This window comes from Nestor notabilis, unplaced genomic scaffold, assembly GCF_000696875.1.
Source record: "Nestor notabilis isolate BGI_N333 unplaced genomic scaffold, ASM69687v1 scaffold5949, whole genome shotgun sequence".
Taxonomy (NCBI): Eukaryota; Metazoa; Chordata; class Aves; order Psittaciformes; family Psittacidae; genus Nestor; species Nestor notabilis.
In genome coordinates, this window is record NW_009943187.1 from 65,124 (window position 1) to 91,022 (window position 25,899).

At 37.3% G+C, this 25,899-nt stretch overlaps 1 protein-coding gene across 1 annotated transcript in view; it reads left to right on the forward strand.

Moving 5' to 3' along the window:
• CTNNA2 (catenin (cadherin-associated protein), alpha 2) overlaps nt 1–25,899 on the forward strand; it is a 98,757-nt gene that overhangs the window by 53,114 nt on the left and 19,744 nt on the right. The window contains exons 5-9 of the mRNA XM_010021793.1: nt 537–688; nt 8,076–8,189; nt 11,569–11,750; nt 14,305–14,410; nt 17,918–18,052. Of these exons, the coding sequence (XP_010020095.1) occupies nt 537–688; nt 8,076–8,189; nt 11,569–11,750; nt 14,305–14,410; nt 17,918–18,052 (689 nt within the window). The remainder of the gene's footprint in view (nt 1–536; nt 689–8,075; nt 8,190–11,568; nt 11,751–14,304; nt 14,411–17,917; nt 18,053–25,899) is intronic.

The window sequence follows — 25,899 nt, forward strand, 5'->3', positions numbered from 1 at the left end:
TTTCCCCTCTGCCTAGCAATGTTTTGTTAATGTTTATTTTTTCATATCTATTGTTGCTGTCACTTTTCCATGTTTTCTCCAGTATATCCCTAGCACTTATTGAGCATTATCTGCACGAATGATACAGATCTGTTCTTTCATCTGTGTATGTGAACAAACATATATATGTATGTGTGTGTATACACAGACATAATAAACAAGATTCCTAGCTGTAACAGTTTTAAATGTACTTTACTGATAGCTCAGATATCTTACAGTCTTAGTAAATCATGCTTTTTAAAGGAAGTTTTACATTCTTTGTTGTGCAATGGGAGGATAGAATATAAAGATTGCTATTTTCATGCTGTCAGAAACTGTGCCAGAGCTCTGCATGTGCAGAGTCAGTACAAATCCATGCCATGAGCCTTCCTAGGTCTTGAAACTGTAACAACAGTATGTACCATGTCTACTGGAAAATATTTATGCCCAAGGGCAGAGGAAAAATGCTCACCAAAGAAGGTGTCTAATCTTCCTGCCTTTCATTTTGTTTAATCTAGTTATGCCACGTTTTGCTGAACAAGTTGAGGTTGCCATTGAAGCCTTGAGTGCGAATGTCCCACAGCCATTTGAAGAGAATGAGTTCATAGATGCCTCCCGCTTGGTTTATGATGGAGTTCGTGACATCAGGAAAGCTGTTCTGATGATAAGGGTATGTAAGGCACCTGGGAAAGAAGAGTTGGGACTTACAGGAAAGTATCTCATTGGATGAGAGTAATATAAAGGCTTCTTGGAATCAACTTCTTTTCATAATAAGCCAGACAGTCTTGATAGTGAAACAAGCATGAAACAAAAGTATGTGCAGCAGAAAGGAATTTGTAAGGAAAGAGGTGAAGATATTTTAGGAGATGAACCACAATTAATTTGTTAATTACCTAAGAGAAGATTTGATCACAACTGCCAATAGATGCAAACTTCATTACTGTTTCCATAGTGATAGCAATAATTTGCTAAGATCTTCAAATTTGTGTAGATTTTTGTTGTTCTGGGAGTTTTTTTCCTAATGTATGTGTGCCACCTAGGATATGAGGTAAGTCTGCTTAAAAACTAAATGAATAAAGAAATGATCTTGCTGCTCCATTGAGCCTCTGCAGGGGTGGTTTGAATGTCTGCTGAGGTAACGAATGTGTCGTTTCAGTGTTGACTAATCAGTTGTTTCAATTTGCTTAGGCATCTCCTAAAAAAAAACCCATTCAGAATTAATAAGAAAAAGATCCCAAAATCCCCATAATTATTGTGAGGGTAGATGTGTCTTGCTTTTCAGTGTAGTCTACAGTCAAAGATTAAAGAAGAAAAAAACAAAAACAACAACAAAATAAAAGCCCAGTTTGAACATATGTGATGCCTCTGGGGCATGAAAGCTGGAGCGGGACTTTCTAAAAGAGCACAAGTAATAGGATAAGGGGAATAGCTTTAACCTGCCAGAGGGGAGGTTGAGATGAGCTCTTAGGCAGAAGTTCTTCCCTGTGAAGGTGCTGAGGTGCTGGCACAGGGTGCCCAGAGAAGCTGTGGCTGCCCCATCCCTGGCAGTGTTCAAGGGCAGGCTGAATGGGGCTTGGAGCAACCTGCTCTAGTGGAAGATATCCCTGCCCGTGGCAGGGGGTTGGAGCTGGAAGAGCTTTAAGCTCCCTTCCAACCCCAACCAGTCTGAGATTCTACCCATTTTGTAATTGAAACTCTTATTTGAAACCCAAGTTACCTTGAGTCTGCCCCAGTGAAAGCCACGTGCAAATAAACCTACAGTGAAAATTACAGAGGAAACTTAAGAAGTAAATAACAGTGCTAAGACAACCCATCCCTTTGAGCAGACAGGTAACATACACTTCTTGTTGTGAGTATATTATGGCACTGATGTAGTAATTCAGGCAGTTGGAGCACTCCACAATACCTCCATTTAAGTCATCTGCCACTATGTATTAACCTTTACAGAAAAAGCTCTTGACAGGCTTCATTTTATAACTGTGAAACATAAATTCCATTCCTGTACCCAGTGCTAATCTCAGGTAGCCTGAACTATAGTCATGACTGATGATGGGAGCAAACGCCTCCTGTTTCCTGGGTGTGCAACATTAGGGATATTTGCAACAGTTCTGCTCTGGGATGGAAAGAAAAGATCTGCGTGGTAAAGGATCCCCATTTTTCCTTTGATTATCCATTTCCGTAGCCCATAACAGCAGTTTCCAAACTTTTTTTAGGACAAGAACCACTTCTAAGTACATTTTAGCCTTTTATAGTCTCTCATGACTCTCATGAGTCATTCTAAATTGCTTCTTGAGACACAGTTATCAGACGGGATCTGCTATAGATTCATGCTTTCCATTCAAAGAGTTCTGCCTTCTAGCACCTCTCTGTACATCAGAGTTGTTCCAGAGACGTTGCTATCAGAGGTCCATACTGGGTGAGATGTTCCTGCTAAGCACAAAGCACCATTTTAAGTTCTGGAGCCACGTTCACCTATTTCACTGCTGTCTTATGTTACATTAACTACTCGCTGGAAAGCTGATTGGCATGCAGGCTTCGCAGGCTCCTTAGAAACATCCTGGGTTGCATTTGCCACTGTATCACTACTGTTTCCCACTCCTTGTATGATATGAGTTAATGAATTCCGCTTACCCAGATTAGAAAGATGTATTTTTGCATTCTGACAATTAATCTATTTATGGAGCTAGAAGTAGTACTCCTTACCCAGGCAGAGAACCAAAGCACATAAAGGGACTCATTACCCTTGTGAGTTAACTGGGAAAATACACATATATGAACTTACGCAGACCACAGTTTGCTGAATCAGGACCTTATTTTGTGTAGAAAACAAAATTCATTTCGAGACACTTCTTAGCATTCCCGTCTGAACATCTCACGTTGAAATGCAATGTATAATTTAAGGGTGAGGGTGTTAAGCTATAAAAGAGTGTGGTTAGAATACTTTTTTTCTAATAATCTATCACCTTTAATTCAGACTGTAAAAATTCTGCTGAATTAAAAAAAAAGGGGGGGGGGGGGAAGTATTTCTGTGAGTTCAAGTTTAATGGGGGGGGGGAACTCCACTTCCAAACTTTTTAGAGCATCTGCCACAAAAAATCATTTTCAGGCAGTAATTTTTCATGTGCATGACACGAAACATTGAATTTATCTGAGATGATTCCCTCATTCCATAGAGGAAATAAAGCTCCTTTTTAAATTAATTTTTGTTGGTAGGAAGCTGAATAAGAGGGGGATAATCTCTGTTTTCCTTTGAAAAGGGGATATTTTATTGTGTCTTTGGAGGAGAAAGGAGACTCATTTTTACATTGAGAGCTATTATTATGATCTATACAGAAGAAAAAATCTCTTTCGCAGGTTAAGAAGTAGTAGAAGTAAATTTAGGAGTATAATTATAGAACCTAAAAATAAGAGATAAAATAACTTAGTTCCACCGTCTTTTCTATTACTGCTTAGGGATCAGATTACACTTTGTTTTTTTCATAGCTACTTATGATATTCAGTTATTAGACTGAAACTCTTTCTACCATTAGGAAGAATCACAATGACACCCTTTCTCATTCTTATGTATCTCTAAGGTCAGTTTTCTTTTCACACACAGCCTTTGCTATTGGTGGCTTTGCCATTACTTGCATCTGGATTAGCCTTAATGTTACATTTGGTTGGATCAAGGGTGCACTTTTGGAACAAATTTCCAGTTGTTCCTTCTTGCTTTGTTTTAGTTTGTGTTAGAGCATATAAACTTGATTCTTTGGGGTGATCCTGGAAGAAGTGATTTAAAAGCATCTTAAATGTTCCACTTATATCATTAAGGGACTTTCAGTCCATGGGAGAAGACTACAGCAAGTGTACTGTCATGGTTCAAGCCCAGCCGGTAACTTGGAACCATGCAGCCGCTCGTTCACTCCCCCCCTCTTCTTTCCTCCCCCCACTCCCAGAGGGATGGGGAGGAGAATCGAAGGAATGTAACTCCCACGAGTTGAGATAACAGCTCTCCAGTAACTAAGGTATAATACAAACCACTACTGCTACCAATAATAATGATAAGAGGAATAACAAGGGGAGAGGACACAACTACTCACCACCCACCAACTGATACCCAGCCCGACCCGAGCAGCCATCTAGGTGATCCGGGTAACTCCCCCCAGTTTATATACTAAAATGAGGGTAGTGAAAATGTGGGGTCCTCAGCCCCAACTTTTTGCATCTATGAATGGTCTTCAATGAATGTAGGCTTAGCTGTGATCAACTGTGGGGTAGCCACTGTGGTGACATCCGGAGTGCTGCTACATCTCAGGTTCTCTGGAAAACTACACTCGGTGCACAATCCCATCACATTTTTAACAAACAGCTTATCTCCAAAGGATGTTACAGGGTTCATGGTATACAACTGCTTGTTGCTGCTCAGATTGAATTTAAAGTGTTAGATTTTACTGTAAGTTATTAAACAGATGAAGACCTGCTGTGAGGGAGGTTCTCTGACTTTGCCACTGAGATGCTGCTCACAGCCCCTGAGTCACTCAGGCTGCAACTGCCTTTGTGCAAAAACAAACGTACAGAGTAGCATGGAGTTGAATAGAAAAGCATATTATAAAGGCTTTTTTTTTTTTTTCTCCTTAGCATTTAGAATTAGAGGTATTTTCATGGTAAAAAGTGGAGAAATGCCTTTTCAGTCTTTCTTTCCTCTCATTACAACGTTAGTTTGACTTGGTGTTTGCAATGCTGAAATTCTTAAGTGCATAGAGCACTATAGCATGGTGGGGTTTCTCTCTTCATCAAATATATCTGAATTGGTAAAATATTAAACAAATAGCATTTATAATCCACATATATCTGTCATTTTGTGACTTGTACATCCATAATTCACATTTTTATACTGCCAGTTCAAAAGACAAAACAAAATTGTATTAATTGGAGACATTTTGTCTACAGCAAGATCTTGAGCAGACAGAAAGATATTTTAAGTATAAAAATTAAAATATTTCAGTGACTGAAATCTGAAAGTCACCAAATTCATGTTAGAAATAAAGTCTGCATCTTTAAAAAGAAAGTATATATTTACTGGGTGGCTTATCTGAGACTGTGAAAGTTTCTTCTTCACTGGGAGAATACATCTGAATGAGATGAATGAAGGGAAGAATATGCTCTATGTGTAGTAGATATACTGTATTTGAAAAAAAAAAACAGTCCTGGAAAGTCTTGGAGCCTGCGCTGCAAACAGACAGACTAAAAGTTATTAAAATGGTCCATTTTCTGTTGACTCAATGAGTTCATAAAATATATTAGTTTTGAAAATTACTCTAGCTCCTCCTGCCAGTGGTGGTTGTCAGAGTTTTGTTTGGAGCTGTCTTCAGTCTCAAATCCACGTTTCCTATGTCTGAGTGACCATAGATTTAGGTGCTTGCAAGACTGATTCAGTCCTTTGGTCTTCCAACTCAGATAAATTAAGTTCCAGACTTCGTTGTCTTGGAAACTAGGTTTTAAAGACCATGGTCCTTTTTTATACCTTGGTGCCTAAACAAATAGGAGACCATATTAAATATGGGCTGCATCTCCTAAGAGATCAGATAAAACAATGTTGTAAGAGTGAAAAGCATGCAACAGGTGTGAAATGGCAGCATAGAGATAACTTCTGTCCTTCATCTTAATGAAAAATGTAACTATTTTTGGAAGAAAAAGAGGGCATTAAATTCACCGCACTTGAAAACTTTAAGAATCTGAAAGTTAGTTTTTAGATCTCACATGTACAGAGGGGAAATACTGAGATTTCTTGTGCTTGTAGCATATTATTAACAGTTATTTTAACTTGTCCTTTTGGTTTGGACTACATTTTCTCCAAGTTTAACATCTATACCCATTCAGTTTCCATCTTTTAAAGACCACACAAATTTTAAGGTTATGAATGTCAGGCAGGAACAGCAATACTTTTTTTCTGAATCTTTCTTTAAGAATAAATCCGTGAAACATAGAATTTTCAGACTATTTTAGCTTTTTTAGAGGCATCCTCAAGAAATACTTACTGGTTATAGTGTTGAGATGTAATACTTTGAGAAATACACCCTTACTTTACTCCTAGTCTTGCCTATGAAAGCCTGAGAAAAGGCTGAACATTACAGCCTTATTTTAAAAAGTAGACATAGAAGAAACTAAGAGTATACATGACAGAGGGAAGGGTACTGTTTTTACAATGACCATTGTGAACAGCTAGTTGAATGGACTTGGAGGATGGGGAAAAGCTAGCTCGTTTATGAAGAACAGGTTGAAACTCTCCACTCTGTTCCTATTCTTCACAATAAAGCCTAAGCAGCTGGAAAGCTGAGCCCTATGACAGGAAATGCTCTCTTTTGCTCAGGGACTTTTCGGATTCTCTTAGTGGCTGGTTTGCTTATGGAGGATTTTAAAGTCACATCCTGAGCTCAGGCAGATGAGCAGAGGGAATATATTGATTAAAGGTGATTGGAAATCAAGACCATTGAACGTAAGAGTGATGGGTACCAATCTTTCTTTTTTTCTTTCTTTTTGTTTTCCTGTGGCTGTAGAGAAAAGACAAATTCATTGTTTCGCCTAAACTTCGTCTCCTGTCTATCGTGTTATGTACACTATTTGTATATGCATCTCTTCCCAGACACAGCCTGAGTTTCATTACCCTACTGTCATACTTCCTCTGGTGCTCAGCATCAAATTCATACTCTTTAAACCAAATGAAGATGGTGGTGTTTTGCTCTCCCCATCATGTGCACTTCACCATGTAGCCAGCAAAGCAGCTGGTTTTCCATTACAGTGATGTGCACTTCGTATTGGAAACTGGTCTGTAATATAAATGTCACCAAAAGACTTCTTTGCATTATGTTATAGGGTTTGGACCAGTTCCTGGTGACTGAGCATCTTCAAGACAGGGCTGTAATGACAAGTGGCAATGATTAGCACCTCTGCTAGCAAGCTTGACGTTGCCTCCAAGCATGAAATGCCAGCATGAATGATTTCTTCTGTAATGGTTGGCCCTCTAGGTTAACACTGAGGCAGATGGGTACCAACTAAGATGAGGATTTCTCTTCACAGCTGTTGTCATCCACTTTCCTATTACCACTATCCTGAATTGTACCTATAAAAGTTACTTGTGGCCAGATTGTTGTACTAGATGCTATTCAAGCACAAAATAGAAAACAATCTTCCTTCTAAAGACTATTTCTGGTTTGGCACTGTCTGTATTAAATATAATACTAAATAGTGATTTAAAGTAGACTGTCTCTCTGTATATATATATAAGGAATTTTTTTTTTTTGCTCCTAATTTTTTTGCTAGAAAGTGGAAAAAAAAGAAAATGGATCCATCGGATACCTTTTTATCTCCCTCCCTCAAACCTTTTAAACAACCTGAAGCCAACATACATGTAACTAGATTTGATCAATCTGCCCTGAGACCCTCACACCATCTGTAGCAATGGAGAAAATGTGGTTTCAGCTTATGGGATAAGGCAAATTCCAAAGCTCTGTATCTGAAAAGAACCATGTGAACCTACAAGATAAAGCAGACTACAAACTTCACATTTTTTCATAATTTATGTTTTCTATGAAGGGCAAATCTCATCTTTCCTTTGATAGCTTTTTATTCCAGGATGTTAGTTACTTTTTCCCAGGTATTTACTTTCTTTTTTGAAGATTACATGGAGATTCCAGTAATATAATAGCATAAGTGTCCATTTATATATGAAATAGCATTATTTTTAAGTACTGCATTCTGGTTGTTAGTGTTTCCAAAGGATATTTGTTCCTGGAACTGCATTCATCATGGTAAGAGAGTTAAGGGAAGTTGCAGCAAGGTAATGATAAATGCCATTTGTAAAGAAAACTAGGGTTGAAACAACTTAATTTTTAAGACAATTCAATTTCAGTTCTTGACTGCCGGGGCAGACAAGTTAATTTCAAAGGAAAGAGAAACAGCATTTCCTGGGCAGGTAGTCGATGAAATAAGAGCTTACTGTACATAGGACTTTGTCTGCATCCTTTATAAGTTTGTCATCTCCTCTCTTGTGCTTTCTCTCCCTGTTTCCCGCTCTCTAGACCCCTGAAGAGCTAGAGGATGATTCAGACTTTGAGCAGGAAGATTATGATGTTCGCAGCCGAACAAGTGTTCAGACTGAAGATGACCAGCTTATTGCTGGCCAGAGTGCAAGGGTGAGTAGAGAACACACGCTCTGCATTAAGTGTCTGAATAGCTGCAAATAAAAAGCTATGCCTTGGAAAGCAAATGCAGTGATTTCAAATCTTCAGGGTCACTTAAGAAAGGACAGGAGTAAGCTGACCTAAGTGTTTAAAGGTTTTTCACCTATTTGAAAAGCACTGACTTTATTGAATGATCTTCCTCAGGTTTATGTGATGCCTTGAATCAGCTGTTTGCTCCAGCTAGTGCTGTAGGAGAAGGCCTTGCAGGTTTGGAATATGCTGAAACCGTGGGAGTAGTCAGCAAATTAAAACAAAAAAAAAAAACCTATCAGGGCACCATGTGCTGTATCTAGAGAAATCTTACATTAGTCATGTTTCCCAGTGTGCAAACCTGTCAAGAAGATCTGTTTAAGCTACCGAGTAGTCCCTATAATTTAATTGTAATTGAAGACATTTGTTACTGAGTCAATGTAATTTTACCAGGGTAATTACATCATGATAAACTCGAGTCATTGTGATTTGCGACCTTAGCTTGTGCATGGGGATTGGAAATTAAGCTGATGAGTGCTTCAGGGGTCACAGGTGCTAGAGAAGTGAAATTTGTTAACACTCAGGATTATGCCACCCTCTGATGAATGTTTAGCTTTTACTAAATAGGCTTTAAGTAAAGAAAAAAAACTGAAACAAAACCCATATCAGAATAGAATTTGGGGGGCAAACAACATCATGAAAATATATTTGACTAGAAAGAGAGCTTAAAGAAAAGCCTTAAGATTTTCCAGCAGGGAACCAGTAGGGAACCAAGAATGATTTTCATGACTGTTTTGCACAGGTCTGCAATTTCTTTGGATAAGAGTTAAAAGTGAAATAATGGACTAAATGAAAAGTGTCCTCCACACAAACACTCAAACACTGTAGCAAAAGCTGGTAACTGGAATAGTGACTTCTGGAAGATGATTTGTAGAGCTGAGAATCTGAACACCAAAAGGCAGCAATGCTTTGAGTAGTCAATTAAGAGGGCCAGGAAAGAGAATGTTTCATCTACCATAGGAAGACTCACAGTATGTTAGGGCTTGACACAAATATTTTACACCCTGAAAAGAAACAGCAGAGTGATGCAAACCTAAATAAAGCTTAGAGGTATGGGAGGAATGTGAGACTTAGATACAGTGGAATGGGCAGAGGTTTCATTTTGTCTTAATTTCCCTGAATATTGGATATACTTGGTAAATAAACCATTCCATGTGTCAGAAAAGCTGGGTTTCTATCACTGCATCCCCAGGACAAAACAGATTTGTCTTTGCATATCAAGGGCATATCACATATATCATTACACCTAGATGAAGAGCAGATGGATTGTAGGTCCAACCCCAGAGAGCTGGGTGAACTGGCCCTGAAAACCATACAGTCAGGGGAATTGCAGAATGGTACCTGCAACCCTTACCCTGAGAACAATGACAGAACTGTGTCCTGGATGCAGTTGACTGTATCTGGGGGATTTTTATATTTTAAAGAGCAAAAAGTCCTGTTTGATATAGTCAAGGAATTGACCAATAAAGTAAGTCTCAGGTACCAAAGAACTGAGATACAATATAGTTATTTCACAGTCTTTTTTATTGTTTTTGTTTCATTACATCTAGGATTGGGTAGCATATCATCCTTTCTTGATGTGAAAACCAAGTAAGGTCTGCAGTAATATTTTTACTAAGAATCTAGTTCACCTAGAGACTTAGGAGTCTTAAATCCTATTACATTTATTGTGGTTATTATCACTGCTGCACTTAAAACCTTCTGCTTTGATCAGCTACGCACTGTATAAACAGAATATATTATAAAGACAGTCCCATTCCTGAAGGATGCAGAATGCAATATGTCACAAGAAGCAACCAACAATGAAAACAGAAAATGAAAACATGGTAAGCAGAAGCTGCCCATTCCACAGTCTTGAGTGACTCATTGAAATGAGTCTGCTGAGCAGAACAACACCTTGTTTGAACCTTTCCTGTATTAAAAAAAAAAAAAAGGATTTTTATTTGTGGAATGTAATGGACTTGTTTAATATGCTTACTCCATAAAGCTATTAGTATTTCAGTGGAAAGACTTGTGTTGGTCCTAAATAGAAATAAAACTCGAATATATGAGCTGCATTTGCTGCAGGATATAGCTTCTTTGAAAACACATCAGCCACTGGAATAGTAATGTTAAAACACTTTTTATGAGTTTAAAGGATGTGCGGGTGAAGTTGCCCACAGGAAGAAACCACATGTAAGACATACAGCTTTGCTTTCCAAATTTTACTACTCCTATCGCATTCTCTTAATTTCAGTTAATTCATATGTTCCAGTGTTTTATGTGTATTTTCTGTATTTATTTATTAGCTTGACTTACACAGCATTTTTGTGTGGAAAGACTAATACGCTAACATTTAAAACTGCTGAGTTACATTGAGAAGGTCTAATTAAAACTCATGTTGAATTTTAATTTGATTAACTTGCAAATTTCTCATTTTCTGCTCTCTTGTTTAGAGCCCTTTTTTCATTCCGGGTTTGGAAAAGGTCAATTATGAATTTTTAAAAGCCAAGAGCATTTTAAGAATATGTAGAAAAAGACTTCAGCTGATTGAAAGTGACATAAACAAGAAAAAATGTAATGACACTTAAGTATGCGTCACACCCCATTAAATGCATAATGTGGGCTTCAGAACCCCTAAAGCCAAATAGGAGCTCAACTTGGAAATGATTATTGGAAGTGTCCATTTGATATTCAAAAGTGATGATTATAGTTTTGTAGGGGTTTCTTTTGTCTATTTGGGGGGGGTTGGGAACTTTCTGCTTTGTTGATAATGTCAAGGCAGATTAGTATCAACCTGTGTAGCATCTTTTTGCGTATCCTCCAAGAGACAAATAGACCATTAAACATTACTGAAAGGTACATTCATTACAATCCACTTCAAATGCATTATCTTACATGTCATAGCTTATTTTAGTGTTGGGTTAAGCAGAAAAGTTCTGTTTCTGACAGAGAATGAGACTGGGGGAGACACTGGCAATTTAGTCTGCCTTTTCCCATAGATGTCATTCATTTAGTTTTGCCTAAAAGTTAAGATTTAGTAGGAATTTTCTTTAATTTTCATGTATTCATCGGTGAATAATCTGTATATCATGGCATCACATATATAATTTTTTAATTCTTTAAGGTATAAAAAGAGCTATAAGCATCCTCTGAATTTGTTTTGGATTGTCCTAACAGAAATCAAATTACTAATGGATTTTCCTTGGCATCTTCAACTCCCATAGAGAGAAACTAGAAGCTGGACATGCCATTTGGTCAACTAGAAATGTATAGTTTCTAACTTTGTTTTTATCATCCCTATCTTCCTTTTTTATTCCAGGCTATCATGGCTCAGCTTCCCCAGGAGGAGAAGGCTAAGATTGCTGAGCAGGTAGAGATATTCCACCAAGAAAAGAGCAAACTGGATGCGGAGGTGGCCAAGTGGGATGACAGTGGTAATGACATCATTGTGCTGGCAAAGCAGATGTGCATGATTATGATGGAAATGACAGACTTTACTAGGTAAGGACAAAATAACCTGTGCTGAGGACTTCTTTAGACATCCCCTATCTTTTCTTTGCTATTAAGATGACGTGCTGTGTTTGGGGGGATGCAAAGCCAGGTAACACACATACATAGCAGGTTGAGCTGTACAATTCTCTACACGTGACTGCTCTGGATACTTCTCCAAAAGGGATTAATCACGTGAAGTTTTTCTCTCATTTGCAAACCTGTTTTGTTTGCAGATCATCTTGAATTTCAGCAGCAAAGATAGTTTGTGAACTTATAGACACTCAACTGACATAGGTTTAGTACCCATATAAATGCATGTGCCTCTCTGAACTTTCAACATTTCAATACAATTTGTGTCAATCAAAAATAATGGCAAAACTATTTATATAATTTTGAATGCTGAACTCCTTTAGAAAAAAAAATCCCAAATGAAATAAAACCGGTTTGATCTAATACCTTATTGGAGTCTGACAGTAATGATTTTTTTGCTTTCATTTCTTTTCTCTGTTGATGTCTTGTTCTTTCCTAATTGCAAAGCATCGAAAGGCCGTTCATTAATGATCTCATATAAACAGAATTCTTTTGTTTAAATATAGTCATATTGTCTGTCTCACCAGGGAGAACATTTTAGAAGATTCTTTGAATTGCAGATCATCATAATAAATTAACATTTTTTCAGTGTTTATCTTTAAGGGGAGTTCAAAAGTTTAAATGGTACTTATCAAAAATGTGATTAGACAAAACTGGACAAAAATCTTCATGTTTTTCTTCAGAATTAAAATGAAACATTCATTTATTCATCTCATTGGGATGCTCAAAGAGATTTCTTAATCTCCAGCTGATCACATGCCCTGTGTCTGGAGGAGCCTTCAACCCATTTCAGAGGAGACAGTCTCTGCATTGACATTATAGGTTTCACGCATACCACATAGATAGATAGGTAGGTAGGTGGATAGATAGATATATAGATAGATATATAGATAGATAGATATTTAAATGCCATCAACTTGCAAGTAGCTTGACTATTTGCACCTGTATAGTTAATTGGTGACAGGCAATAGCAAACATTTTTATCTGTTTTAAATTTAATTATGCATCTAGAAAGTTTGCTTACATTAATAGATTACTATGAGACTTCTTTCTAGAGTAATTATTCTCTCAGCATTTTTCCCTCAGTTTGTGCTTTTACAACTGTTCTTTTTGTGGTAGACTCACCACTCCTGTATAGGAAATGATCATGTAGAATCCCTTGTAAAGGTGATATTTTAGATGAATCTTAATTACTTTCATAGTTGTATTTTCTGTGGGTTGCCAATCCTTCTGCCCAAAACCAGAGTGAAAAACTGTCCAAACAGTGCCATCATTTCATGGAAGGAAAATATAACATTCTAAAGCAGCAGCCCAGAATATGAACAATTTTTGTAATTTTGAATAATCTCTGATACATTGAACATCAAATTGAAAGTTTTGTAATTACATTTTCTACCATCAAAAGAACAGAACTAATAGGAGAATGAGTGAAAACTACTGTCACATTGAAGTAAATTAAAGAAAAATAAATCAAAGAGTACCTCTGTCTACATCAGATTCAATAAAAGCTTGTTTAATATTCCATTGAAACAGAACAAAGCCTTTCACACCTTTTTGGTTGACTGTAACCTCAGCACTGTTAAAATAGAATAATTTTTCAAATGCAAACAGTTTGTGACAGTCAGATCTGCTGATGTGATTAATGTAGAAGCTTCTGAGGTCACTATGAAGGATTTTTCCTACAGTTTAAATTCAACAGAAGTGGGATACTTGTTGTATTTCAGTATCTGTTTAAGGTGTTTGAAGCTGCCTTTCTCCACATAGTGTAAGAAAAAAATAATAAGGAAAATCAATTCATTTCCAACTAAGCCATTCTCAGGAGCAGTAGCAAATGTACTATTACAGACAGGAGTAAAGTTTTGAGTCTGAAGCAAACTTCTGTCTGCAGTGACTTTTTTATTATTTGTCTAGATACATGTTGGTAACTTTAATGACTAAAATCAGAGTTTTGTGCATCGTCATTAAAGTATACTGAAAGATTGATCTTAAAGCTAATTATACATGGTTTAAGTGTAACATTTAAGTGTAACATAAGGATTATGCTTCACATATCTTTTTTTCTGACAAAAATTGACTAAAAAAGGTTTTCTAAAATGTGACATTCTTGCTCTAGACATGACAGGCTTAACATTTAGCACTGGCTTGGGAATAACATGATTTTGAAATAGTTGTGTATTCCAGAAAGAATGTTGGCTTAATGAGCACTTAAAAATGCATCTACTATTAAGTATGGCTCATGTGCTTGAAGGTGCCATCAGATTAAATTGCTAGTGAGGCATTTTGTAGGAGGGAGGAAATATATCAGGCCGATTTCTTAATCAAGCTGTACTGTAAAGTAGTTAAAAGGTGAAATTGTAATAAATTAAGAAGTCATTCGTGTTACTATTTTAAAATCAAACACTAAACAGGGTCACTAAAACTGTTGCCTTTCATGATTTATTTAGATTGTGCATAATTGTATTGCATTTCACAGAGGTAAAGGCCCCCTGAAGAATACATCAGATGTCATTAATGCAGCCAAGAAGATTGCAGAGGCAGGATCAAGGATGGACAAATTGGCACGGGCTGTAGCTGATCAGGTAATAACAAAAATGAGCAGATATATAATGTAACCTCTATCAATGAGTTGCCTTTTGCAGGAAAAGGTATCTTTACTTGGCAGAAAATTACCTGTTGAAAGTCACTGCCTGGATATTGATCTACCTATTGGATATAAGTTCTTTCTTATACACCGATCAGCATGGGTTTTGCAGTACAGGAAAGTCATAAATGAGTTTATTTAAAACTCAGAATTGTTCCACAGGCTTACTTCTGGACCCAGGTGATTGTATTAGAATTAGACATATATTTGCTGTCATGAAAGCAGTAGAGATTTGGTTGCTCTGTTACTCTTGCCATATGCCTGTGTATCCTTATATTCTTTCCAGCTCATTCTTCCAGCAATTTCCCTTGATATGGCACTCTTCTTTTTCAAGATTCAAGATTACCTGACTCCCTTGCTTCCGCTTTGCACTGTGCTTTCAGCTGTTCCATGTTCTAGAGGCTGTATCCTCAACCCCAAATTCATGTCACAACTGGAAAGATAAACTTGCTATATTCAGCCCCTTTCTTGCAGATTAGATTCTCTCTCCATCTGGAAGCATCATATGAAAAATCAAGAGCCAAATTTCAAATCTAGTTTCTAGGTAGCTAATTTTAGACTTAGGCAAATTAAATCTAACTATTTTTTCCCTTGTAAACTTCCTATAGTCTCTTTCCTTTCAGTTGTCATCAGGAGAAATTTTGCTGGAAGTGGGAACTGATAGCTTCCTTGCCCCTTGTCTTTCTTTTCAAAATAAGCATTTCTTTTCTTCTTCAAGTAAGCATTTCATGATGTGTAACACATCCTGCCAGGGAACATGGGCCAGAGTGACAAGAAACCTGAAGCTGCCCATTTTCCTATAACCTCAGAAATTTGGGGGCTAGGATTTCTTCATTATCAGCAAGCACTTTTCCTGTAGTTAACCCATTCCAGTCCCTCAAATGTAGCGTCTGTTCATTTTAGCATAAGAAAGAAGAAATCCATCTGTCAGCTGATGAAATTCCTTGTCTACACCATTTGCAGAGGTAGAATATTTTAAAGAAAGAAATGCGAAGTGACTCGCTATGCTTAGAGTGCATTGGCTTGAGTCACGTTTTAGGTTTCAGAAGACTGTAACATGCACACTTTCATCATAAAGAGTAAAATTACTGAGAATGAAGTATTTGTTTTAATGCTTGCACTTTAATGATATTTTGCAGAACTTTGGAGACACTCATGCAATATAAACTTTTTACGGACAGTTGCATTTTTAATTATTGTTCCAGTGAGAGAGATCTTACATTTTCTTTCGCTCCAAGGTACTTGTATTTAAAGCCTTGTCAGCTCTCTAGAAGTATTTAAAGTTCATTTCTTTCAGTTCATAGACTTCAAGAGTAGGGTAAATATTTCTGTATTAAATTGTCACCAGCAGGGAGAAGGTCTCGTAAGGATTCATGCCTGAAAGATGTGTCAGCTGAGAAAAAAGGCATTATAGCATTACCATAAGTATAGAGCAGATTAAACCTAACAGCCACAATGAACCTCTGGCTTTGTTTATTGTTAGTTTTACAGGGACAAAAAAAAGCAAAGTGACTGCATTCAGGGTTATAGATGACAACATATGCAACTACTTCACTGCAAACATATTTCTTGCCAGCATTAGCTGTTGGGGCTAGAGCAGTCACCTCAAGTCAGAGGCAGTGATTATGTTGACTCATGAGTGTATAATTCCATCAGGTTGTTTTGAAGTGCTCTGATAATATTTTACAAAAATTGAGCATAAACTTTGTAAGGTGCTAAAAAGACCTACTCAATATCTTTGTTCCCCAGGCTCTACAGTCAAAGAACATTGTCGGTCAGACTTTGTTGGGTAGCCCCAAAGCGTATTTATTGGAGACATACTGTTAGCAATAGACCCTTTTCACAATGTTTCATCAGAGTGAATTACTGAGGTCTGCTCTTTTGAGGCAAGACTTTGAATGTTAACTATGGCAGTGTTGTTTATTATGCTGTTGATATTGCAGGAGATGATGCAGTTTCTATTAAGGGTCCAAGAGACTATAAATAAATTGTACTTGGGCCTTTTCTAGTTATATTGATTATAAAAATTTCACTGAGTCTACCACATTTGACCTAATGTGACTTGTACCAAACCACATTTGAGATGCACAGCATCCAAATGGTACAGGACTGTAGATAACCTTCCCTCTATTATGAAAAGGTATCCATTAGACATGCAGAGGGACCAATTCATCTCATTGTGTTCTTCAGAAGGGCTGCAATACTGATGTCATCTGCTAAGAGCCTGTAGTATTGTCGCGGTTCAAGCCCAGCCGGCAACTTGGAACCACGCAGCCGCTCGCTCACTCCCCCCCTTTTCCTTCCTCCCCCCGCTCCCGGAGGGATGGGGAGGAGAATCGAAGGAATGTAACTCCCACAGGTTGAGATAACAGCTCTCCAGTAACTAAGGTATAATACAAACCACTACTGCTACCAATAATAATGATAAGAGGAATAACAAGGGAAAAGGACACAACCGCTCACCACCCGCCGACCGATACCCAGCCCGACCCGAGCAGCGATCTGGGCCTTCCGGGTAACTCCCCCCAGTTTATATGCTGGGCATGACGTGCTGTGGTATGGAATACCCCTTTGGCCAGTTTGGGTCAGGTGTCCTGTCTCTGCTTCCTCCTGGCTTCCCCTCCTCCCTGGCAGAACATGAGACTGAGAAAGTCCTTGGTCAGAGTAAACATTATTGAACAATAACTAAAACCATCGGTGTTATCAGCGTTGTTCCCAGACTGAAAGTCAAAACCACAGCACTGCACCAGCTACTGAGAAGGAGAAAAAATGACTGCTGTAGCTGAACCCAGGACAAGTATGTCACACTTCACTAAGTAATATCCTTCTGGCACAAATTAAGATATTTATGCATTAACAGTAAGCTTACCAAATCTGTCAATACCAAACTCAAGCAGCCTCACCTCTGCCTCTTGAGTCCTTAGCATGTCAGAAAGGGTCCTGGCTTCTGCTGTGTCCTCTGAAGGTCTGCGCAAATACCAGGGAACCTGGCAAGACAGTCAGGAGTTGGCACTAGACTGGATGTAATCAGTCAGAACTGGGCTTATGTGGACTTGAACTTAACCTCAACACCCAGCAGACAGCCTGGAGTTTCACATCAAACTTGGGTCTTTCAGCTGCTCAATAGATTGTTCTGTACAAACTGATACCATAAGTGAATCTCAAACATAGCAATCATGTTATTTTCATTGCCTTTCATTAGTGGCTGACAGAGAGATTTCTTCTTTTTACAAACAGATATAGTGCATCTTGAGGTTACAATTCACCAATCTTCAGTTAAATGAAAGGTAGAGTTTGAATTTTCACCTTTCATCAAGTATTTAATGTATATATGAAGTGAAATGGATTCACCTAATATACACACATTGCCACTATCTCCTCTGATTCCCTTTCTATAATCAAATAAACTCAGCTACATCTATTCAAATGTTTCTTTTGTCTGTAGTGCCCGGACTCAGCCTGCAAACAGGATCTACTGGCCTACCTGCAGCGTATTGCCCTCTACTGCCACCAACTCAACATCTGCAGCAAAGTGAAGGCAGAAGTTCAGAACCTGGGTGGAGAACTTATTGTATCAGGGGTAAGCTGGTATTAGTATTTAGCCATATATATTTCCCATGTAGCACTTGAAAGGGAGCATTTTTGATGGCAATAACGTACAAATCAAAATATAGTGTTTCATAAGCAAGCTTTTTAAAATGTTATCTCCATTTTTTCAGACCTTACAATAACTTGCATAGAGCAATTTGATTTTCCAATTACCCTTTGTTTATACTAACCTTGTAAAATCTTCATTCTTCCCAAAGAAAAGTAATTTCATAGCCTAGGAAGTCATTGCCAAACTGTGAATATTGTAATTATTTAGAGCTTTTGTATATTTGCTCATTATAAATCTTCTTTCCTTTGTTAGTACTGGTAATTTCCTTCCTCTGTGCAGAAGCCAGCACTGTATGAAGTGGATATTGTTAAGATGGTGATGACTAATGGGATTTCATTCACTCAGGTTCCAATGCACACTAGGTTTAGCAAAAACTCTGGAAGGCCAGCAAAATATTTAAACTTTTGATGCACGTGCTGTTTTCAAATACTATTGGCAAGCACAATGATTATATACTCTAATTCCCAGTTATATCAGTTATTTCCAGTGAATACCACAAACTTTTTACACACAGTCTTTTTTAGAAATAAAGGCAGGAATATGCAGCAGCAGTAATATTATAAACAATGAGTTTCCCATATTTTTGAACTATTTTTTCATTCCTTCTCCTAATGTTGGACTCTGTGCCTCTGGGAGATTACTTGAACCAAGCAGTAACAGTTGCTGCTCTTCGTGATTTTCTTGGGGGTTTTTTAACTAATCACCCTAATATTAACCCCACAACACCTTTGTTACCTTCTAACTCAAATACAGACCATATGTATGTAAATGTATAACATGTTTCACTCTCCTGAGTGTGTTCTCAAAACGATGGTGATTTGTGAGGCCCAAGATACTTGAAATAAGATTGTTTGCAGAAGTGGTTTTGAAAAAGCACCCTTTCATTGTTTAAGCCCAATCAAGTACGAAGATTGTTAAGATGACTAACTTGTGCCCTTCATTCCATCCATAAGATTCCCCAGTGAAATCACTGGCCTTCCTCAAACATATCAGAAGTCAAAGCAAATGTTCTCAACTACATAACATTTCAATTTTTGCAAAGCATTATAGAAGGTCTTAAACATTTGCTAGGCTTTCTTGGATCAAACATTCTGAAGTCATGTATGCAATCCTAAAAGGAGTTGCTTAAATGTTCCTATGTCTGCCCTGAAACTGGTCTTCGCTTCTTGCCTTATGTACGCATGTAATTTTAATACCTTGATCTTCCCACAGCAGTGAAAAGATCCTCTTCCATTTTCCTGATATAAATGGATTGATCTGTCCTTACATCGCTGACAGCTATGCGCATAGTAAATGCTATGATCTTTTCTTACCTACTGCCATCTGGGTCCAGCTTTTCATACGCATTGAATTGTCATATTCATCTACCTATAACAATTACCCAAATCAGTGCTTCTACCAGCTTGGCTTTTGTGGTTGTGTGTGTTTCTTTTTCAAGTCTCTTTATTCGGTGTATGTGGATGCTGAATAAGCCATTGTGAATCTCTAGCATCTATTCGTTACTGGAACATCACCATCCGTTGTGAAATTTAAGTGGCCGAACTGCTTAACTTCATCATTTCCAGTCTGGCATTGTTAGCATCTGCTGCTTACCAGGCTTCATCATCATTGTGTTTCTGTGTAGTTGGGGTTTCACAGTAAGTTGCAAAGGCAAAACTAGCTTCCACCACAGAAATTATTTGGGTTTGTTCCAAAGACTCGGTACTACTGACATACAGATAATTTTAAGATTGCCCGACTTGCTTCTTCTGTGGTTGATCTGGACAGGAGGTGTTAGAGAGAGTTGAACTCCTGTGCATCCCTTTTTGAGAGCATTAGCGTGTTGCCTGATGTAACACTTTAGTACAGTGCTTTCCTGATAGTATTTTCCAAGCTGTTTATCTTTGAGGTGCTGGGTACTGTATGCTCCTTTGCTATCCAGAGATCTGGTATCCAAGTGCACATCTACATCTGCTTGTCTACTTGCTGCTTCTGCTTCCATCTTCTTCTTCATTTTCTCTTGGATAGCCAATTACAAATAAGCAGTATTTTATTTACATTAAAATGAAATACCATTATTTGGCAACCTGCATACAGTACAATGTTAGAAGTTCAATAGAAATCCAGAATTCAAGCTTCCCAACCTCTGACTACAGATGTAAGTTTATGTGAATGCACAATATTTAAGTGTGTTGATGTAAAAATCAAGAACCACAATATGTTACAATATTGTAATTTACTACTCTGTTTTCAAAAAACCACAGTATAATTCAGATTGGTCCAAAAGATGAGTTATGATTCAGAACTTTTATGGGAAGTACAATCTCTGCTTGAACTTTTGCATTATTAAAAATATTTATAAATATTTATATACTAAATGACCGTATGCATATGAGTGTATGAATCTACACATGGGCATATGTATATTTTTTGTAAAAAGGAAAGAGACATAAAACCAGCTCAAACCTAAAAAACACACAAAAGCCACCTCACAGTTCTCATAGTTCTTAGAGAAAAATGTGTTTCAACTACTTCAAGAATACTGTGTACATAACATATAATGTGCTATATATCTTTTGGTGAAACTTCTATTTCTTTCCCTCCTCCCCAGGATTCAGTAGTTCTGTATGGTTTATCTCTGAAAATAAGCATAAAGCTGATCTTGTTTGCTTTTTCCCCTATAGATTGATATGATACTAGCATAGCATACGAAGTGGTTCTTTTTGGCGTCATTGACTTTGCTGCAAATAGAAAAACAGATCTAAAAGTAAGAAAATGTCACACTCCTGAAGTGTAAATTTTAATTTCAGTAAAGAACCTGTTGTTGGTTTTCCTTTTCTTTCTTCCATTCCTTTTCCCCCGGCTCTTTCTCTCCTTTGATTTTTCCCATCAAATTCCCTGCATGCAGATAGCAAAATTATTTTTACCAGATAAGATCTGGCAATTGAGAGTCAGCATACATCACCTTTACCTTATTAATGGTGAAAGGCCAATTTAGACTATCTGTGGACTTGGCCCTTTCTGTTACAAGGTGAGACTCTTAACTCCTGATTCCAATTGAGTTTTGAAAAGTAAAATAAGAGAAAACTATGTGATACCTGTTCTTCAGTGCAAGGCCTGGTAAACTTGAAGAAGATTTTAGAGAAGAAAGTAAAGAAAAGGGGTGAGGAGGAAGTTAGATGAAAGCAAAAAGGAATTAATATTTTTAAAAATCCTTGTTCCTAATAAAATCCATGTTCCTCTCTGACTTTGGTCCATAAACAGATATATGGTTCTGTAATTTTTAAATTGAATATTCGATTTCTAATTCCTAAGAATAAGCAATCTCCTTTCATAAAATCACAGGCAAAAAGCACTTCAAAATAATTTTGTCTCTTGCCTTGGTTTATTTAGTGTAATGTATATTTGCTTTATAATCAGTTGCACTATTGTATTGGAATGAATCTTCTGAGGTTCTGAGCATATGCTACTCTCAATGAAGTAAATAACATTTTCATATACTTAGCTCTTACTGATGGATAGCCTTTTTGTGGTAGCTACTTTTGTTGAATAGGGTTGATTTTAACCATGATGTTTGTTATTTGGATAGAAATTCAGTCTTCTAACTCTAGGGCTGCTTTATTTTCTTAGTATTCCTGTCTGACTCTTGTTAGCTAGACCATTACAATGCAGCAGATCTATATATTCATTTCTTACTCTAGAATAAATATCCACTTGTTCTGTTTACTGCTGCTCTGAAGCTGATCAGCTCATTTATCTACTATCCGTTTAGGCTATGAGCTTGCATTTTCTAAAACTCTTCTTTATGGCAGTAGCTTTGCTACAGTCTTTCCTGCAAGATTAGATTGAACAGAATCTGAGAAAATCCCTTATCCAAGGCAGCCCCCTATCGTGTTCAGGTTTGATTTAGAAGTCTACAGATATAATCAGCTGTGTTATCAGAAAATCTGCCCAGAGTCTTCAACTTCTGAGCCAGATAGATATGCAGTGTCATACAGAGTAACAGCCATGTACCTCGGAACACTGTCCAAAACTAGTGAATCAATAGCCAGAGCACACTCCAAACATACTTGAGCTGGGTCCAGTTTCCAATTATTTTCAAAGGCCCATTTATCTTAGCATAATAGGCTCAGCTATGATAGCAAGAGAAGGGTTCTCACAATATGTTGAATTAAGATTGTAGCTTTATTCAGGAGTTCTTGTTTTGTGAATTTAAATGAAGACTTCGGGGGAAAAAAGAAGGCAAAATTACTAGACCACCCCATTAACTTTGGGTAGGACATCATGAAGATTCCTTTAGCACCTGGACTGGGAGGTCGGATACATAAAATTGTTAAGAGGTGTGGGACATACTGCAAAATAACTGTATGTTTATCCTTGATCAGTTATAAGAATGAGGTAAATGGAGAGAGCTAATCCTCATTAAAACAAAATGAACCTCATAATTTATCACAGCATAAAGAGCTTGAGCTGGCAAACAGTTTCCCTATTAATTCTGCCTATGGATCTTACGTCTAGTAAACTAAAGTGTTTTGAAGGTCCTACTTTTCTTTCATTTAAGGCTGAATCACCATGAACTACCTTGTGCTATAAAAGCAAGATGGTATGTGTATGGGCAGAGAATTAGCAAGTTGATACTTATAAATTCCATAGACTCAAAGAAAAGTCAGGTAATTTGAAGTTCACCTGCTATTAAGAGCAAGTAACTCCATCTTTCCCTGAGTTTGGGTTAAAAGCCTGTGCATAAGCAGTTGCTTAAGAGCCACTGCTGTGCTATTTCACTTCTCATATCAGAAAGCCTTTCTGGGTTTTTTTCCTTTGTTTGTTTTAAAATAGGCCATCAGGTAGAATCTTAGATGCTTAAGAGTATGGAGAAAGTGTTGTTTTGGAGTTTGGCAGATAAAATAATTTAATCCTTCCTAAATCAGGCAAGAATTTAGCGTTATGTAAAAGAAAGGTGGCTGAAGAGACAGTTGGCAAATTGACAAAACTGTTCGGCCCCTTCAAGATTCTCGGGAGTGCAAAAAGGTTACTCCTGTTGCTTAGCTAGCATGGAAATAAGTTTTACTATTGATTTATAACAGAAATGGAAGAATGTTGCATGAAATATACTCACAGAAACAGCCTGACAAATCAGGGTTTATGGATATTTCTGGGCTGGGCTGCTTGGACTGGCAAGCTGTCAGTGTTTTCAGTAGAAAACACCTGAGCTAAGACCTAGTTTTACTTAATGATAGATATCACTGATAGAGTTTTCGTGTTTTGCCTGCTAGTAATTTGATTTACTTGGAGCTGAGGGTAAGAGCAGTTATTCCTAAATAATTTCTGTGTTTGTGTTTGTTGGATAGTGGTTGCTCAAAGTGTTACACAGCAGAAAGAAGAGACACAGTCCTATATCTAAGCTGACACCATTACAAGACTAGTGTTTGTGTCATGGTAATACATGACAAGTGAATATACTCTAATTAGTAAAGAGAAGGGAAAGATGGACCTAGGGACTCTATAGATAATTACTAAATTACCTAAGAATAGAATTTGACATTTGTCAAAAAAGATCAACTCATGGTAAGATATTTGTTTAGGATGGGGTTGGTGGAAAGGAGTTTTGTTTTGAGACTTGAAAGCATTGCATAAAGGAGAGGACTTTGGAAATAATAAGGAAGTAAGCCAAACAACCTGCAATATGAGATATGAAAGGGTCAGGGAAAGAAAAGCCAAACCAAAAGTAAGATAGGAATATGAAATCAAAGAATTGCAACGGCGGGAAAGAACCAAGATATAGTCAGGACCATAAAGCTGGTTGAACTCCACAATAATCTAGTAGAACAAGCAAGGAGAGAAAATAAAAACTTAGGGTCTTCAGCTCTGAGGATATCACTGTAAAAAGACAGGGAGGCTGGGGCTAGGTGGGGAAAGTGAGAGAGCTTGATTTACATTGTATATTCAACTAGCTCATGTCATCTGCTTTGGAATAAATGAAAGAAATGAAAAATATAGGGAGATGTATCAGCTGTGTCTTTTGGGATGGAGATATATTTAAGTAGCCTCTGCATATGTGTTTGAATAAAGTCATATTGATATATGAGAGGCTGAAATAAAGCCATAGCAAGTGTACTTTGTCCTAAAATATACGGCTTTATGAAGCACGTGATGCTTATAAATATACAGGTTTTGATAAAACTTTATCTGGAACAAATTGTTTGAGCTTTTGTATTTGTGACTAACACAGGAGTCTCCAACACCTCCTGGCACAGGCTGTATCCCTCGATACACAATCCAGGAAAGAGACTACCTGATGATATGGTAACATAAAAAATTTATCATCCTGACACTGATGAAATTTACTACTCCTAAAGGATAAAGGCATCAGTGAGCTATATGCAGGTTAATCAAAATGAGTGCTGATAAAATCCCTCATGGTCATGTATTCATTATATATGATGTATTGTACGGAAACACTGTCTTAGGAGTGTCTGAAAGTTGAAACAGTGTAGAATTCCTAATTATCCTACCAAACAGCTCAAAGGCAAATAGAAGAAAAAGGCAGAAATAAATATATCTATGCTGGTTCTAATGCCGTTTGCAATACCTCTTCCAAAAATGTGAAAATAATAAAGATTTAGTTCATTAGATGAAGCTTGCCTATTGCTTCTCAGTAAAGGTATGTGGACCAGGAGCCCAGAGAGTTTATGCCATTGTCATCCTGTCATCCTTGAAGGGATACAAGCCCCAGGTAGACAGTGCAGCAGCTGTGTGGGTCTAATGCTGCTAATAACTAAATTCAAGTTGAAAGTTGCAGAGGAGACATCTAGAGGTCTCTTTCAAGTGACATTTTTACAGTTTTAACTCAGCTAAGTGAAAAAGCCCATAGGATCTTATTTTTAAGTCTGTGAGTTCATATGGTTTTGCCTTTATAAGTGTAGCTGGATTTGACACTAGTATATATCCTGAGTTTTGGGCATTTGAGGGATAAGTGCGATCCACATAAAGAATAGCAGGGAAGATGTGGGAGAGGTTAATTCACTTTTATTAGTGTTACGGTTATTTCTTCAAAGCAGCTGAGTGAAGATTGGTGATGGGCAGAGTTTACGTTATGTAAGAAAAAGTAGATGAATGAAGATTAAGACATTACTGACAAATTCAGCAAGAAAATATGTTTTATTAAATAATCTCAGTTGCTTTGAAGCTACAATGTGTTGGTATAAGGCTATTTTCAGGACTAAGGAAAGATCTCATTGTGTAAAAAGTCATATCCAAACACGCATACACATAAAAATGAAACAATATATACTGCATAAATTGAAAGATGTTGTCTAGAATTTCATTTGGAAAGCAAAATTCCACTGCACTTGTCTTCATTAGAATATATTCATGGAGACAAGGAGCATGCACACCATCTATATATCTGCATCTAGTAGGTTAAAATGTAGACAGGTCAGACTTTTATCCTGATTAAGAAGCATTTTGGCTACAGCAAACATGCTCTTGTGCTTTATCAGGTACAAATATTCATGAATTTCTGAAGATTAAATATATTGAAATTTCTCATTAGAAGACTTTTCTGCAAAGAAAAACATTTCTGATACCAAACGTTAAGGCATTTAATTCCATGAGAACAAAGCAAAGTGCTACAGATTCAAGATTGAAGCTTGAAACAAATATGATCATAGAAAAAGATGAGAGAATTGAAGGAAATACTAACGTATATGCTTCACTATATACTGCATTTGCATTAAAAATAGTAACCACTCCAGAATTCAAAGCTCATCTGCTACAACAGTTATGGCTTT